The sequence below is a fragment of the Ovis canadensis genome, chromosome 16 (assembly GCF_042477335.2).
Source record: "Ovis canadensis isolate MfBH-ARS-UI-01 breed Bighorn chromosome 16, ARS-UI_OviCan_v2, whole genome shotgun sequence".
Lineage (NCBI taxonomy): Eukaryota > Metazoa > Chordata > Mammalia > Artiodactyla > Bovidae > Ovis > Ovis canadensis.
The window spans coordinates 13,465,160-13,479,407 of record NC_091260.1 but is presented as its reverse complement, the minus strand read 5'-3'; the positions used below and the strand labels follow the sequence as shown (position 1 = coordinate 13,479,407).

The 14,248-nt window shown below is 48.2% G+C and overlaps 1 protein-coding gene and 1 long non-coding RNA gene across 4 annotated transcripts in view; one reads left to right on the top strand and one right to left on the bottom strand.

The window, feature by feature from the left end:
* SLIT3 (slit guidance ligand 3) overlaps window positions 1-12,919 on the top strand; it is a 724,331-nt gene extending 711,412 nt beyond the window's left edge. The window contains exons 33-36 of the mRNA XM_069555989.1: window positions 2,904-3,058; window positions 3,667-3,952; window positions 5,197-5,405; window positions 8,280-12,919. Of these exons, the coding sequence (XP_069412090.1) occupies window positions 2,904-3,058; window positions 3,667-3,952; window positions 5,197-5,405; window positions 8,280-8,515 (886 nt within the window). The 3' untranslated portion in view covers window positions 8,516-12,919. The remainder of the gene's footprint in view (window positions 1-2,903; window positions 3,059-3,666; window positions 3,953-5,196; window positions 5,406-8,279) is intronic.
* Window positions 6,558-14,248, bottom strand: part of LOC138421672 (uncharacterized) — a 122,028-nt gene continuing 114,337 nt past the window's right edge. For 2 of the 3 annotated variants that reach the window (XR_011249584.1, XR_011249588.1), the window contains one exon: window positions 6,558-7,835. This is a non-coding gene — a long non-coding RNA (uncharacterized lncRNA). The remainder of the gene's footprint in view (window positions 7,836-14,248) is intronic. The other variant, XR_011249587.1, reaches the window with a different exon arrangement.

Genomic DNA, 14,248 nt, shown 5'->3' with positions numbered 1-14,248 from the left:
TTTAGCTCCTCTTACTTTCTGCCATAAGGGTGGTGTCATCTGCATATCTGAGGTTATTGATATCTCTCCTGGCAATCTTGATTCCAGCTTGTGTTTCTTCCAGTCCAGCATTTCTCATGATGTACTCTGCATATAAGTTAAATAAGCTGGGTGACAATATACAGCCTTGATGTACTCCTTTTCCTATTTGGAACCAGTCTGTTGTTCCATGTCCATGTCTAACTGTTGCTTCCTGACCTGCATACAGATTTCTCAAGAGGCAGGTTAGGTGGTCTGGTATTCCCATCTCTTTCAGAATTTTCCACAGTTTATTGTGATCCACACAGTCAAAGGCTTTGGCATAGTCAGTAAAGCAGAAATAGATGTTTTTCTGGAACTCTCTTGCTTTTTCCATGATCCAGCGGATGTTGGCAATTTGATCTCTGGTTCCTCTGCCTTTTCTAAAACCAGCTTGAACATCAGGGAGTTCACGGTTCAGGTATTGCTGAAGCCTGGCTTGGAGAATTTTGAGCATGACTTTACAAGGTTTATCAATTTTGTTTATCTTTTCAAAGACTAGCTTTTAGCGTCATTGATCTTTTGTATTTTATTTTCTTTCCTTTTTTTTTTTTTTGTTCTGCTGATTTTTTTCCTTCTGTTAAGCCTGGAATTTGTTTATTCTTCTTTCTCTAGTTGCTTTAGGTATAAAGTTAGGTTGTTTGAGATTTTTCTTGTTTCCTGAGGTAGGCTTGTATTGCTGTAAACATCCCTATAAAAGCAAAATTGCTTTTGCTGCATCTCAGAGGTTTTGGATAGTCATGCTTTCATCTTCATTTGTCTTTAAGCATTTGTTATTTCCTCTCTGATTTCTTCAGTGATCCATTGGTTGTTTAGTAGCATATTGTTTAGCCTTCACGTATTTGTGGGGTTTTTTGCAGTTTCTCCTTACAGTTGATTTGTAATCTCTCTGTGTTGTAGTCAGAAAAGATGCTTGATACAATTTCAGTTTTCTTAAATTTACCAAAGCTTGCTTTGTGGCCCAGCATGTGATCTATCCTGGAGAATGTTCCCTGTGCTCTTGAGAAGAATGTGTGTTGTTCTGCTTTTGGATGGAACTCTCTGTAGGTATGAATTAGGTCTGTCTAGTCTAAATGTGTCATCTAAGGCCTGTGTTTCCCTATTTTCTGTCTGGATGATCTGTCCATTGATGTAAGTGGAGTAATGCAACTGATGTTTATAATTCTATGTCTAGCAACTTCACTGAATTTGTTAGTTCTGACAGGTTTTCAATGGAAACTTTAGATTTTTCTGCATATATCATCTCATCTGCAAGTAGTGACAGTTCTACTTCTTACTTTGTGATATGTGTACCTTTTGGGGCTTCCCTAGTGGCTCAGTTGGTAAAGAATCTCCTGCAATGCAGGAGACCTGGGTTCGATCCCTGGGTCAGGAAGATCCCCTGGAGAAGGAAATGGCAAACCACCCCAGGACTCTTGCCTTGCCTGGAGAATCCCATGGACAGAGGAGCTGGGCGGGCTACAGTCCATGGGATCGCCAAGAGTTGGACAGACTATGCGACTTTCACTTTTTTTCATACCTTTTTTATTTCTTTCTTAGTTGCTCAGGCTGGGACTTCCAATACTATGTTGAATATAAGTGGCGAGAGTGGACATTCTTGTTTTGTTTCCAATTTTAAAGGAAGAGCTTTCCACTTTTCACTACTGAGTATAATGTTAGTTGTGGGTTTGCCATATGTGGCCTTTGTTATGTTGAGAAATGTTCCCTCTACACCCACTTTGTTGAGGGTTTTATCATAAATAGATGGTTGAATTTTGTCAAATTCTTTTTCTGCATTTATTGAGCTGATTATATGATTTTGATCCTTTGTTAATGTGGTATATATCACACTGATTGATCCACTTGATCATGGTGTCTGATCCTTTTAATGTACTGTTGAATTAGGTTTGCTAATATTTTATTAAGAATGTTTACATCTGTTTTCATCAAGGATATTGGCCTGTAATTTTCATTTTTTAATGGTATTCCTGTTTTTCAGTATCAGGGTGATGCGGGCCTTGTAAAAAGAGCTTGGAAGTTTTGTTCCTATTCTTTTGGAAGAGTTTGAGAAGGATTTTTATTAAGTCTTCTTTAAATGCTTGGTAGAAAAAAAGTAAACGAATTTGTTTGGTAGAATTCATTTATGAAGCCATCTGGTCCTAGACTTCTGTTTGTTGGGGAGTTTTTGATAACTGACTCAATACCCTTAAAGGCACCCCTCATTTTGTTGCACTTTGCTCTATTGTGCTTCACAGATACTATATTGTTTGAAAATTGAAGGTTTGTGGCAGCCCTGTGTTGAGAGAGTCTATTGGTGCCATTTTTCCAGCAGTTGCTCACTTCATGCCTGGGTGTCATATTTTGGTGATCCTAACAATATTCAAACTTTTTCACTTTTGTATTTGTTATGGTGATCAGTGATGTTTGATGTTATTACTGCAAAAATTGACTCCCTGAAGGCTTGAGTGACAGCATTGTTTTGGCAATAAAGTATTTTTTAGGGTATGTACATTGCTTTTTAGACAAAATGCTATTGACACTTAATAGAGTATTTAATAAACATAACTTTTATATGCACTGGGAAACTAGAAAAGTGACTCACTTTACCAAGGTGATCTGGAACTGAACCTGCATTATCTCTGAGCTAAATCTATGTAAATAGATAAGACAGATGAAATGAATAACTGGAGAAGCTATAGGTATAACAGGTAATAAGAATTCTATGTACTGTTTTTATTTTTGTGATTTATGTTGTTTGGAATTACTCCCATATAAAACGCAAGGAATCCCAGTCAAGTTCACACATGGTACAGGCTGTGGAAGGCATTCAGCAAACCTTCTGTCTCTCCCCTTTCTCTCCTGCCCAGCGTGGAGACTGTGAATGATGGGCAGTTTCACAGCGTGGAGCTAGTGATGCTAAACCAGACCCTGAACCTGGTGGTGGACAAAGGAGCCCCCAAAAGCCTGGGAAAGCTCCAGAAGCAGCCAGCAGTGAGCATCAACAGCCCCCTCTACCTTGGAGGTAAACCCCATGTCCTCCCACCTGTCCCTTGGACTCTGGCACCCACACCCAGGCCCACGGGTGGGGCTCACAGCCAAAGCCAATCAAGGGAGTCTTCCTGTAGGAAGTGATGGCCAAGCTGCTTCCTAAAGGGTGAACAGTTGGCCAGGTCATGGGGAAGAGAAGAGAAAAGGAGAGAGGGCAGGGCTCCTTCTGAGAAACTACAAGTTGTTCAGGCGCTGGGAGAAGGTGAAGATGAAATGGGCAGGGAGGAGATGCAGACAGGGTGCAGACCCTCCAATATGCAGGCTCGTCTCGGCTCTGCCCCCTCCTCTGATGCTTTGAGGCTCAGCTGATGTGTGTGGAGGAGCATGTTTAAAATTAAGGGCATTCAAAGGCCAAAGAGAGAAGGAGCGACCAGCGTGGCAGAGCCTGGGCCTGAAGCACAGCCTGGCGCTCATAGTTCTCAAAGGGTTATGTACAAAAGGAAAAACAGGACCAGAGTAGGCTGTTCAGCACTGAGATTCCCAAGACTTCTCCCCAGAAGTCCACCTCCAAGGGCTGGGATGTGGGCGAGCAGGGTGGGCAGAGGCGGGTCTTCAGGTTGCGGTCTGGCGCCCCTCCCGCAGGCATCCCCACCTCCACCGGCCTCTCAGCCTTACGCCAAGGCACAGACCGGCCACTGGGCGGTTTCCACGGCTGCATCCACGAGGTGCGCATCAACAACGAGCTCCAGGACTTCAAGGCCCTCCCCCCGCAGGCCCTGGGTGTCTCGCCAGGCTGCAAGTCCTGCAGCGTGTGCAGGCACGGCCTGTGCCGAGCCGTGGAGAAGGACAGCGTGGTGTGTGAGTGCCACCCGGGCTGGGCCGGCCCGCTGTGCGACCAGGAGGCCCGCGACCCCTGCCTTGGCCACAGGTCTGTGTTGCACGCCCTCCCCGCCCCCTGTCACCCCTGCCCCAGCAGGAAGTGAGCACAGATAGAAGCTGGACGGACTGCAGTCAGACTATAGGCGGGACCCGTGGGGGCGCTGCTCAGAAGGTCAGGCACTTACACAGACAGCAGGTCTTGCTCAGAAGGGACGTCAGTGTGCAAGGGCCTGGCTGAAAAGTGCTTGTCAAGTGACCATCAGAGCCTGCCTAGAGTTGCAGCAGCCCCCACGTGCCTCCGAGCCAAGTGGAATGGGGCACCAGCACACACGTGCCATGGCAGGTGGGTGCATTTCTGCCCCAACTCGGCTCCCCACTCAGCAGTGGCCCCCCATGCAGGCACCAGGGGTGTATAGCCACACACAGATGAACCATGGCATAGCTCTGGCATTCCTTATGCATTCAAATACTGCGGGCCTACAATCTGTCGGACCTTGTACTAAACATAAGACGCCCAGCGTCCTCAGTGTTCAGAGATCTGAATCAACCAAAAACAACACTGGAGCCATGCCTGGTAACTGGCGTGGCTGAGCAAGCTGGGACATGATATTGTGAATTGGAAGCAAAGGACAGCTGGAAGGGGGCAGAGGCTCCTGGGTTGCTCTGAAGTGTGTGTGTCTGTTTGACTGTACAGTGAATATGTCCACAATGAACCCTGGCTCTGAATGTCATCCCAGTAGGGAGAATGCTGCAGCATGATTAAGAATCCAGGCTGTGGCATCACTTTGTCCTCTGTGAGATGTAGATAGGACTGTCTACTGCGCAGGTCTGCAGAGGAGAGGCGATGGTAGAAAATAAGACTGATGTTGGGCATAAAGTGCGCGCTCTAATGCCTGACACAGAGCAGGCGGTAGCTGGTGGTAGTGGTAGTGATAGTCGTGCTAACAATCAAGGTGGCAGAACAGTTAAACTGGTTGGAGACTGCTTAGGTTTCTCTGAGCAGTGACTTGCCACTAAGATTGGTGGGCTCTGATGTCTGGGTATGAAACAGCCAATAAGCCAGCCTTGTTGCACTCCCAGCTGACAGTGGTCTTTGGGCGATACTCACGAGCCTCCAGCTGATTGATACTGGGCCACTGGGCTGACAGAGGGTGGACCATGTGATGGAGCAGGCCTAGGATCCCACAGCTCCAAGTCCCCTGGTCCGAGCCTGGGAGTGGCTGGGGTGGACAGAGGAAGCCTGCAGCTGCTCTGCCTGCCTGGTTCCCCGCTCATCCTTACCTCTGCCCCCAGCTGCGTCCAGGGGAAGTGTGTGGCGTCTGGAACCTCCTACGTGTGCAGGTGCACCGAAGGCTATGGAGGGGCCTTGTGCGACCAAAAGAATGACTCCAACAGCGCCTGCTCAACCTTCAAATGTCACCAGGGACAGTGCCACATCTCAGATCGAGGGGAGCCCTACTGCCTGTGCCAGCCTGGCTTTAGTGGGGAGCACTGTGAACAAGGTGGGTCCACTGTGCGCACGGGAGGGGGCCCTCAAAAGGATGCAGGGGGTCAGAGTCAGACTCCACATGCGTCCCATGGCCTGAGTTCCAGGTCCAGCTGTGCCATTAGAGGCTATGCAACCCTCATTGAGTCACCTGCTGCTGCTAAGTCGCTTCAGTCGTGTCCGACTCTGTGCGACCCCATAGATGGCAGCCCACCAGGCTCCTCCGTCCCTGGGATTCTCCAGGCAAGAACACTGGAGTGGCTTGCCATTTCCTTCTCCAATGCATGAAAGTGAAAAGTGAAAGTGAAGTCGCTCAGTCGTTTCCGACTCTTTGCAACCCCATGGTCTGCAACCTACCAGGCTCCTCCGTCCATGGGATTCTCCAGGCAAGAGTACTGGAGTGGGGTGCCATTGTCTTCTCCTAATGAGCCTCAAATTCCTTCACTTTGAATATGGGAGCAACACTATACCTTCCTGTATGAGCTATCCATTGCTGCATAATAAATTAGCACCAAAACATCGCAGTTCAGAACTGCACTAAACGTGCTCTATCCCACATGGTTCCTGTAGGTCAAAGATTCAGAAACAGCTTAGCAACCTTGAGAGAAACAAACTGAAACTGTCTAGCAAACAGCCAGGACTAGGTGAGCTGTCTGGTCATCCTTTCTCCCCTCTCCCCTCCCTTTATCCTGTTCTAGTTGCCAGCCCTTGAGCTGCCAGTGTGACCCTCTAAGCAGCACCACTGGCTCACCGGGGAACTTATTAGCAATGCAGACGCCCAGGTCCTGCCCAGACCTTTCAAATCAGAACCTGCATTTTAACAAGAGCCCGTGGTGACTCTTACGCACACTAACATTTCAGCTGTTGCTCTGCAGTCTCGTTCCAATCCTTCTGCCATTATTGGGTCAACAGAAGACAGCTCCTTGGTCTGATCCCATTTTGAAATCATCAAATTACTTACCTCCCTTAGTGGCCCCTTTAGTGCATTAATCAAAAAAGGAAAGTTGAAATTATGTTACAGTTGAAATGGTTCTGTCTCATCTTGGAGGTTTTTCTCTGGCACGGAACCTGAGCCTTTGTTTCCCTCCCTGTCACCAGAATCCCAGGCAGGTCACCCCCCATCACCAGAAGACTCTTTCACATTTTATACTTTGTCAAAATACCATTCTTAACTTTCAAAATAATGTATTTTGACATAATTTCAGATCTACCAGAAAAGTTGCCAAGACAATACAAACAGCACTCCTGTTCCCTTCAACTCGACGGCCCAGTGTGCGGAGTTTGCGTTCTACCCCTCCCCACATCACACACACCTGTGATCATGAGTCTCTTTTCTATCCTTTTAACAATCTCATAATTTTGAAAAACTACATCAAGCTTAACAAAATTCACATTACATCACATTAACTACCTAAAGCTTTAAAATGCATTCACAATCCCTCTGATGCTCATAAGAGCCCATGAAGAAGCGGGAAGGACCAGGAAATGTGTCACTATTTTCCAGACAAGGAAACTGAGGGTCAGGGATGGCAAGGGACTGGTCCAAGGCTGAGAGGCCAAAGGTCCCATGTGGCCAAGGTCCATTACTTTCTTTTCACTGCCTTGCTCCACATGCTTTCCCAGCAGACTGAGGACAGTAGCAGAGTCAAGGTGAGAAGCTGGGTCAGGAACCAGAGGATTAAGCAGATCCAGGGGCTTCCCTCCTCTCATTTCTACAACTTGTGCAAAAGCTCACACGCATACCCTTTGGCTCACTGACTCCTATTCCTCTTTCACACCTCAACTCCAGCATCACTTCCCAGAGAGACAATATCTGGCCCCTAGGCTAGTCAGGTTCCTTTACTATGTATTTTGTGTAAACCTGTCCTGTTTCTTCACCTCAGTTTATCATTACAAATATATGTATTTAAATGACTATATAATTAGTGTCTAGACTCTACCCCAATGGAGACAGGCTATCATGAATAGTGAGGACTGGGGCAAACTGGATGTCTCCTATCCTGTCTAAAGCTCTCAGCTTCAGCCCGTCACTGCCATGCAGGGATGCAGGCTTGGCTTCCCAGACCCCTTGGTTTTCAAAGAAACCAGATATCCCAATGTTTAGATGAGACATTCAGGGCTTTTTTTATGTTGGCATTTAATTTGATTGTTAAGCACCTGTGGCGCAATCAACATATGTGTGGGGTGGGGTGTGGGATGGGGTTTAGCCCTCAGTCCACCAACTTGCCACATCTACTTTGGTCTTTCAGTTCCCTGAAGGAAGGGACCAAGCCTGATCTTGTCACTTTTATATCCTCAGGGCTTAGTTTTACATTGGGCGCTAGTGGTAAAGAATCTGCCTACCATTGCAGGAAGTGCTTGATCCCTGGGTCAGAAAGATCCCCTGGAGGAGGGTAGGGCAACCCTCTCCATATTCCTGCCTGGAGAATCCTATGGACAGAGGAGCCTGGAAGACTACAGCCCATGGGGTCACAAAGAGTTGGACACGACAGAAGCAACGGTGCATGCATGCACACACAGAGCCTGGCACAGAAAAGGCACTGAGCTTGCACGAGATAGCTGGGTTAATGGAGAGGTTCCTAACCCCTGGGCCATGGACAGGGTGGTTTGTGGCGTGTTAGGAACCAGGCACAGCAGGAGGTGAGCAGCGGGCAAAACTAAGACCATCTCCCGACCTACCCCATCCACAGAAAAATTGTCCTCCATGAAACTGGTCCCTAGTGCCAGAAAGGGTGGGGACCTCTGGGATAATGGGTGGAGAAATGGACGGAAGGATGAGAGAATGTATAAATACATATGGTCCTCAGACCACAAGTGTTTTGGAGCAGCCTACCCTGGACCACCAGCTGCACCACCAACGCCCTGTCCTTGCCTCTTGTGCCCTCTGCAGAAATGCCTTGCCTTGGAGAGGTGGTCCGAGAGGCGATCCGCCGCCAGAAGGGTTATGCATCATGTGCCACGGCCTCCAAGGTGCCCGTCATGGAGTGTCGTGGGGGCTGCGGGCCCCAGTGCTGCCAGCCCACTCGCAGCAAGCGGCGGAAGTACGTCTTTCAGTGCACAGACGGCTCCTCGTTCGTGGAAGAGCTGGAGAGACACTTAGAGTGCGGCTGCCGCCCATGTTCCTAAGGCCCCTGCACCCACTCTGCCTCCTGGGCTCCAGCCGGGTCGGATGGAGACGGCCGTTGGTCTCCTGCCTGCGAGGCCTGGAGTGAAGAAGTGGGAACCGGAGAGGAAGCAAAAGAAGAAAAGAATATTAAGTATATTGTAAAATAGACAAAAAATAGAACTTATTTTATTATGGAAAGTGACTATTTTCATCTTTTATTATATAAATATATCACACCGTCTGAGTATATGTACCATATAGTGAGTTATTTTTACCAGATTTTTTGTTCCATGTTGTGTAATTGTCATGTTTTTATAAACAGCTGTTAAAAGTTTTAAGGGAAAAAAAGAACTAATAAAAATGTTTTAAAACAAAAGGATGAACATGAACAAGTGAGAGCCTGACTGAGGCAGAAGGAGGAGGCTTATATGTTTAGGTAACACTATGGTGTTGGCAGAAAGGAAGACCTGCTTACAGAGCTCAGGAAAAGGAATGAGAAGAGGAAGAAAGTAAAGGAAAAGATTTTCCTTTGTTTCTTCTGATCTTTACTGACTTTTCTTCCTTCCCTGAAAGCACCCAGCTTTTCAGCCCTGGTGGTTGAGGCCCAGGGTGTCCACTTCTTCCAGGAAAAGCCACTGAGCCCTGGGTCCTACAGGGTCAGAGCTCACAGCCCCCGCCCCTTCCTGGCTGCCCTTGACTCCATTCTGGGACTTCTGAATCTGCCACAGGCTTAGTCTGAGCCTGTTTGGCCAAATCTGAAAATTGTGCCCCTTCTCCTGCCTATCTCCAGGAAGGCAGTCCCCCTGTGTCTCCCCCCAGGGGCACGGTGCTCACCCGTCTCCTCGGGCCCTAGCCCCAGCCCTTCCTCTGGAAGTTCTGAGCCACTCTCCTCCCTCGGTCCACCTCGTATTGGAAGGTGAGCTCAGGAGAACAGGGAGCCAGGGCTCCTGGGAATAAGGAGGGTCAGGGGCCAAGCCTGCCCACAGCTCTGAAAAGTTCTGGAAGGCTCCTGCCATGGGACAGATAGGCCTCTGAGACCTCATCCTCCAGATCCTCATCTTTATGACAAAGACGCCATGCCCATCTGCAACACTTTTCCACACACAGCCATAATGCACCCTACTCTGTCCACATAGCCCCTGCCCCTGAGAACATATTCCTGTTTCATAGATGAGGAAACGTGAGGCCTCTTTCACCCCAGTAACTCACCTTATGCCTCATCTATGATAACTGGAAGACCAAAGCCTGGGGCCCCAACTCTGAACTCTGGGTTCTGTCTCCAGAGTAGCATAAATGCAGGAGGTTCAGGCAGCTAAAGTCTATCAGAGAAGCCCTGCCAGGAAGGGAAAGGCAGTTTTTTCTGTTTTTTCCTGTTCTCGTTTTGCTTCCTTAATATCAGAAAGACTCTAGACTGAGAGACTTAGGTATCAGGGAGTGTGAGCAAGGCCAGCCCACTCAGCCCAGACTCCTGAGGGAGACTTGCCCCTGCCCCATCCCCGTCCACCCCCATCAGGCCAGGCCAGACAGCCCAGGGGCCAGCCACTCACAGCAACCTCTGGGCCCACAACCATCGCTCCCTCCCTGGGAGCCTCCCCCTGCAGAAGCATCAAGGAAGAGAGAGCGGGGTGCAGTGGCCCATCCAGCACTGAGTATCCCCAGAAGAGCCTCGAGGTTCTTGCAAGCCAAAGGCTCAGAGAGTCAAGATGGGAGAAAAAAAAGAAAGGAAGATGGAAGAAAAAACCAGGGAGGAGGAGTAGGAAGGAAGGAGAAAAGGGAAGGAAGGGGCACCGAGGGAGAAAAAGAACAAAGAAGGGATGATGAAGAGAGAGAGAGAAGACGGGGGCATGTTCTTTAAAATATGTGTATATAATAGACATCATGTTCCAGGTGCTTACTGTACCTCATGACGGCTGTTTTACATATTAATGGCTAGACTGGCTTAGTGCTTCCTACATCAGGTACCACCCTAATTCATATATACTAATATATAATACACAGTCATTTAATTCTCGAAACAACTCTGTAGTACAGACACTGCGAACCCATTTTACAGTTCAATAAACTGAAGCATGGAAAAGGTAAAGCACTTGCACACGAACAGATGCCTAATAAATTAACAGAACTAGGATTTAGGCCCAGCCTGACTCCAGGACTTTCTCTTCATGGGAAGAAGACAGGTCCTGCTTCTAAGGATTCTGCAGTTTGAGGCAGAAACAATCATGGAAATAGATAACTGCTTTATTATATGGAAGGAGCTGTCCAGAGTAAAGAATATCCAAATCTTGAGTCTTCAAGAATGAATAGGAGTTTGCCAGGACACAGGGAAGGGAGTTGAAATTTCCATGATTCTCTATTAAAAAGCAGGGAAATGTGAAAAGACCTGGCATGTCTGGGGGGCAGTCAGAGGTCTGGAGCGGCAGGAATGTGGCCGCATACTGGGAAGCGGGGATAAACGGGGAAGATATGAAGGCAGGAGTTTGACAACAGAAAGCCACGTGCAGCAGGCTAGACCACAGGGCTCCAGCAGGTTTTTGAGCAGGGGAAGTAGAACAAGCCCTGTTTTAGGAAAAGAGCTGGTGGCAAAGTAGAGAAAGGTCTGGGAGAAGAAGACAGGGCTCTGCCACCCAAAATGGCCTTGGGGTTCCCCCTAGTTGTTGACTTTGGTTTATTGAGGCTAGACAACACTCATTTCCAAATGGGTCACAAAGTCCTTGTGGTGGTTCAGAAGCTCTGCCCTGAAAGGGTCTCCCCATTACCCCTCCCACTCCCCACACACCCCCAGCCCTCCTCACACAGGCAGGTGGTCGTGAGCCTTAGTCTGCCATGGACATTCCTACCCAGCTCTCCCCACCCAGCACAAAGCCCACCCAGCCCGCCATCTTGAGAGCCCCACCAAGGATCCCTGACTTTCTCAGAGGACTTGCCAAGCTCACAGCTTTCCCTCCATCTGCCCCAAGCATTCTGAAGCCTTTCTCTGCCAGCCATCCCCTGGGACCAACCCCTAATCAGTCACAGTCAGCCAAGACAGCCAAAAAGACAAGTTTCTTTCAGGGTGGCTGCTGGGGTGGGGGCCAATTTTGAGCCTTCCCCCCTCAGTTTTGGAAGCCCTGACTTTATGAAATGCCAAACTCAGTACCATTAAGAAAATTCTCCCCAAATGAAGTTTCTCTAACAAATGGAGGTTAAAACTCTCTTACTGGAGCAGACAAATTCTAGAAAGTCCCATGGGGAAGAAACAGTTCAGTCAGGTAACCTGCACATTCAGCGGTTCAGTGCTTGTGTGTGAGGATGTACACACGTGCAGAAGCAGCAGCCCAGGCTATGCTTCCCCCCTGAGCAGGGCTTGGGGAGTGGAAGGAAGCATCCCTTTTGAACTCAACCAAGGGACCCTAATGAGAGAATGTACTTAAAAGTTCTTTGTAAAGTATAAACTAAACACTTTAAATGTAAGATGCTACTGCTATTATTACTGTTGTTGTTGCTATTAATGACATGCCAAAAGGCCCTTTACACAAGATGGCTTTGCCTTTTCAATTTCATTGAAAAGAAACTGAGTCTGAAACTTCAGAAAGATGACAGAGAGAGGAAATGTGGGAAAGAGGCAAGGAAAGGGAGGGAGACCCCCGAGGGCCAGGGAAAGAGGCAAAAATCCCCAGGACAATCCTCAGGAACATAGAGGTGGCCAGAATGGGAACTGAGCCAAACTTGCCCTTCACCGGATACAAAGCTATCAACAGACTGAACCCCTAGGCTGAGCAGCCAGCCACTGCCTTTGCTAGGAGCAGAAGTCCCTACCATAAATGGACCTGCCCCCAAAGACAAAGGATCCCAGATATCACCGTGGGAGGAACCCATAGGGGCCCCTGGTGGCTAGAACACTGATAATCAGAGAAACGGCACTTCCAGACCAGGGACCAAGGTCATCCAGGAAATCAACACCAGGAGCAGGTACAGACTAAAGTTATTCCTGCTACTCCCCAGGGGCATCCAGGCAGTGCAAAGTCTGAAACAGACTCTCCAATTGGCCAGGAAAGTGTCTGCACTTTCCCTCACAGCCATCTTCCGGTGTCCTCAGGTGGTCCTAAAGCTGGGGTGTGGTCTGGTTCGGTAATGCTTAACCACACTTCCCAGTCTGGTTAGTGCCATAGGAAACACTTGGGGAAAGTTGACAAGAGATGCCAGCTAGCAGGGCCAGGAAAGACAGAATGCGGCATTTGGCAAAGCTTATTTCTCTAACTCAATAAGTTCTAGAAAGAAAAATTTTAAGATTTTTTTTAAAAAACAATGTAATAGTGCCACTTCACCAGTACAGGATAAATAATGTGTGTGTGTGTTTTTTTTCTCAACGGATTGTCATATGCTGATATCATTAAAATAAATGGATAAGAGAGCCATCAGATGCTCTTGTGAATACCAGAAGCTTAGCCCTCCTCTGTGATGTGTGTTTTATTTTACTCCTGACCTTCTCACTCCCTGGGGCAAAGATTACTGCATTCATGGTTGGGGCAAGTTTGGTGTGGAATAAGTGAAAAAAATTGGCTTCTTGCACCATGACATGGGAAAAACGGATCCAGAGTTCCCCAGAGATATGGAAGAGAAGACCGAACACGTGGCATAGGGTCTGCAGGGCGTGTGCTCACATACTGGGGGCCAAGGGTCACAGAAGAGGAAGCCACTCTAGCACAGAGAACATGAGATGAAGGAAGCTTTCCTCCCGGGCACTCCAATGCTTGATTAAATCCCCTCCTTTCATCATTTCTTCCATAAGCATGTACTGAAGATCTGCTTTGTGCCAGGTTCTGATCTAGACAGTAAGGACTACAAAGATGACCGAGACAAATTCCTTCCTCTCCTGGAGCTTAACTTTTAACTGAGTGTCAATCAGCAATCAAAAAGGGACTTCCCTGGTGGTCCAGTGGCTAAGATGCTGAGCTCCCAATGCATGGAGCCCAGGTTCAATCCCTGGTCAGGGAACTAGATCCCACATGCCACAACTAAAAGTTTGCATGCCACAACTAAAGAGCCAAGATCCCACAACTAAGACTCAGTGCAAACAAACAAGTAAATAAATAAATATATAAAGCAAGCAATCAACCAAAGAAAACATCAGATAGTATTTAAAAAGTAGAGATGACCTGGCACATTAGCTGGTGGGTACTTTACACAGTGAATTTGAGGAAGGCCTCTCTGAAGAATGTGAACCCAGGGTGGGGTAAAGAAGCAATGGAAGAAGACTGGCCCTGCAGCACCCCCTATCTGTCTGCCCTCACACAGGTCTCATGTGAGGGAGGAGGATAGCCCAAGATTCTTAGGAGGCCAGAGCTGAAGCCGTGAGCAAGAGAGCTCAAGGAGAGGACTAGTGAGTGAGGGGAGGGGGCGGACCCCACCCTCAGCTTCCAGCCAAGAGGCTTCTTTGGGGGCCCAGGGCCTCTCTGAATGAGAAATGCCAAGGGTCTGGAGGCCACCACTGGCTGGATGCAGGTCACCTTCACTTCCCTGGAAGATGGCTTTTATCTCCCCTGTGAAGAACTCCACTGGGAAAAAGACTCTGGTGGGCAGCAGATTCACCAAGCGTCAGCAAATAACCCAGGCACTCCTTTGCCCGCTATTTCCTGGGCAAGAGAGAGTTGCACCGGCCAGGTGCCCTGAGCCCCCATCAACACGCCTTTGACATGAGCGTCCCACCTGTCAGCACAAAAGAATGAAACTGGGGGTGGGGCTGGGGGAGTGGGGGAGGAGGTAGGTTTTGTGTG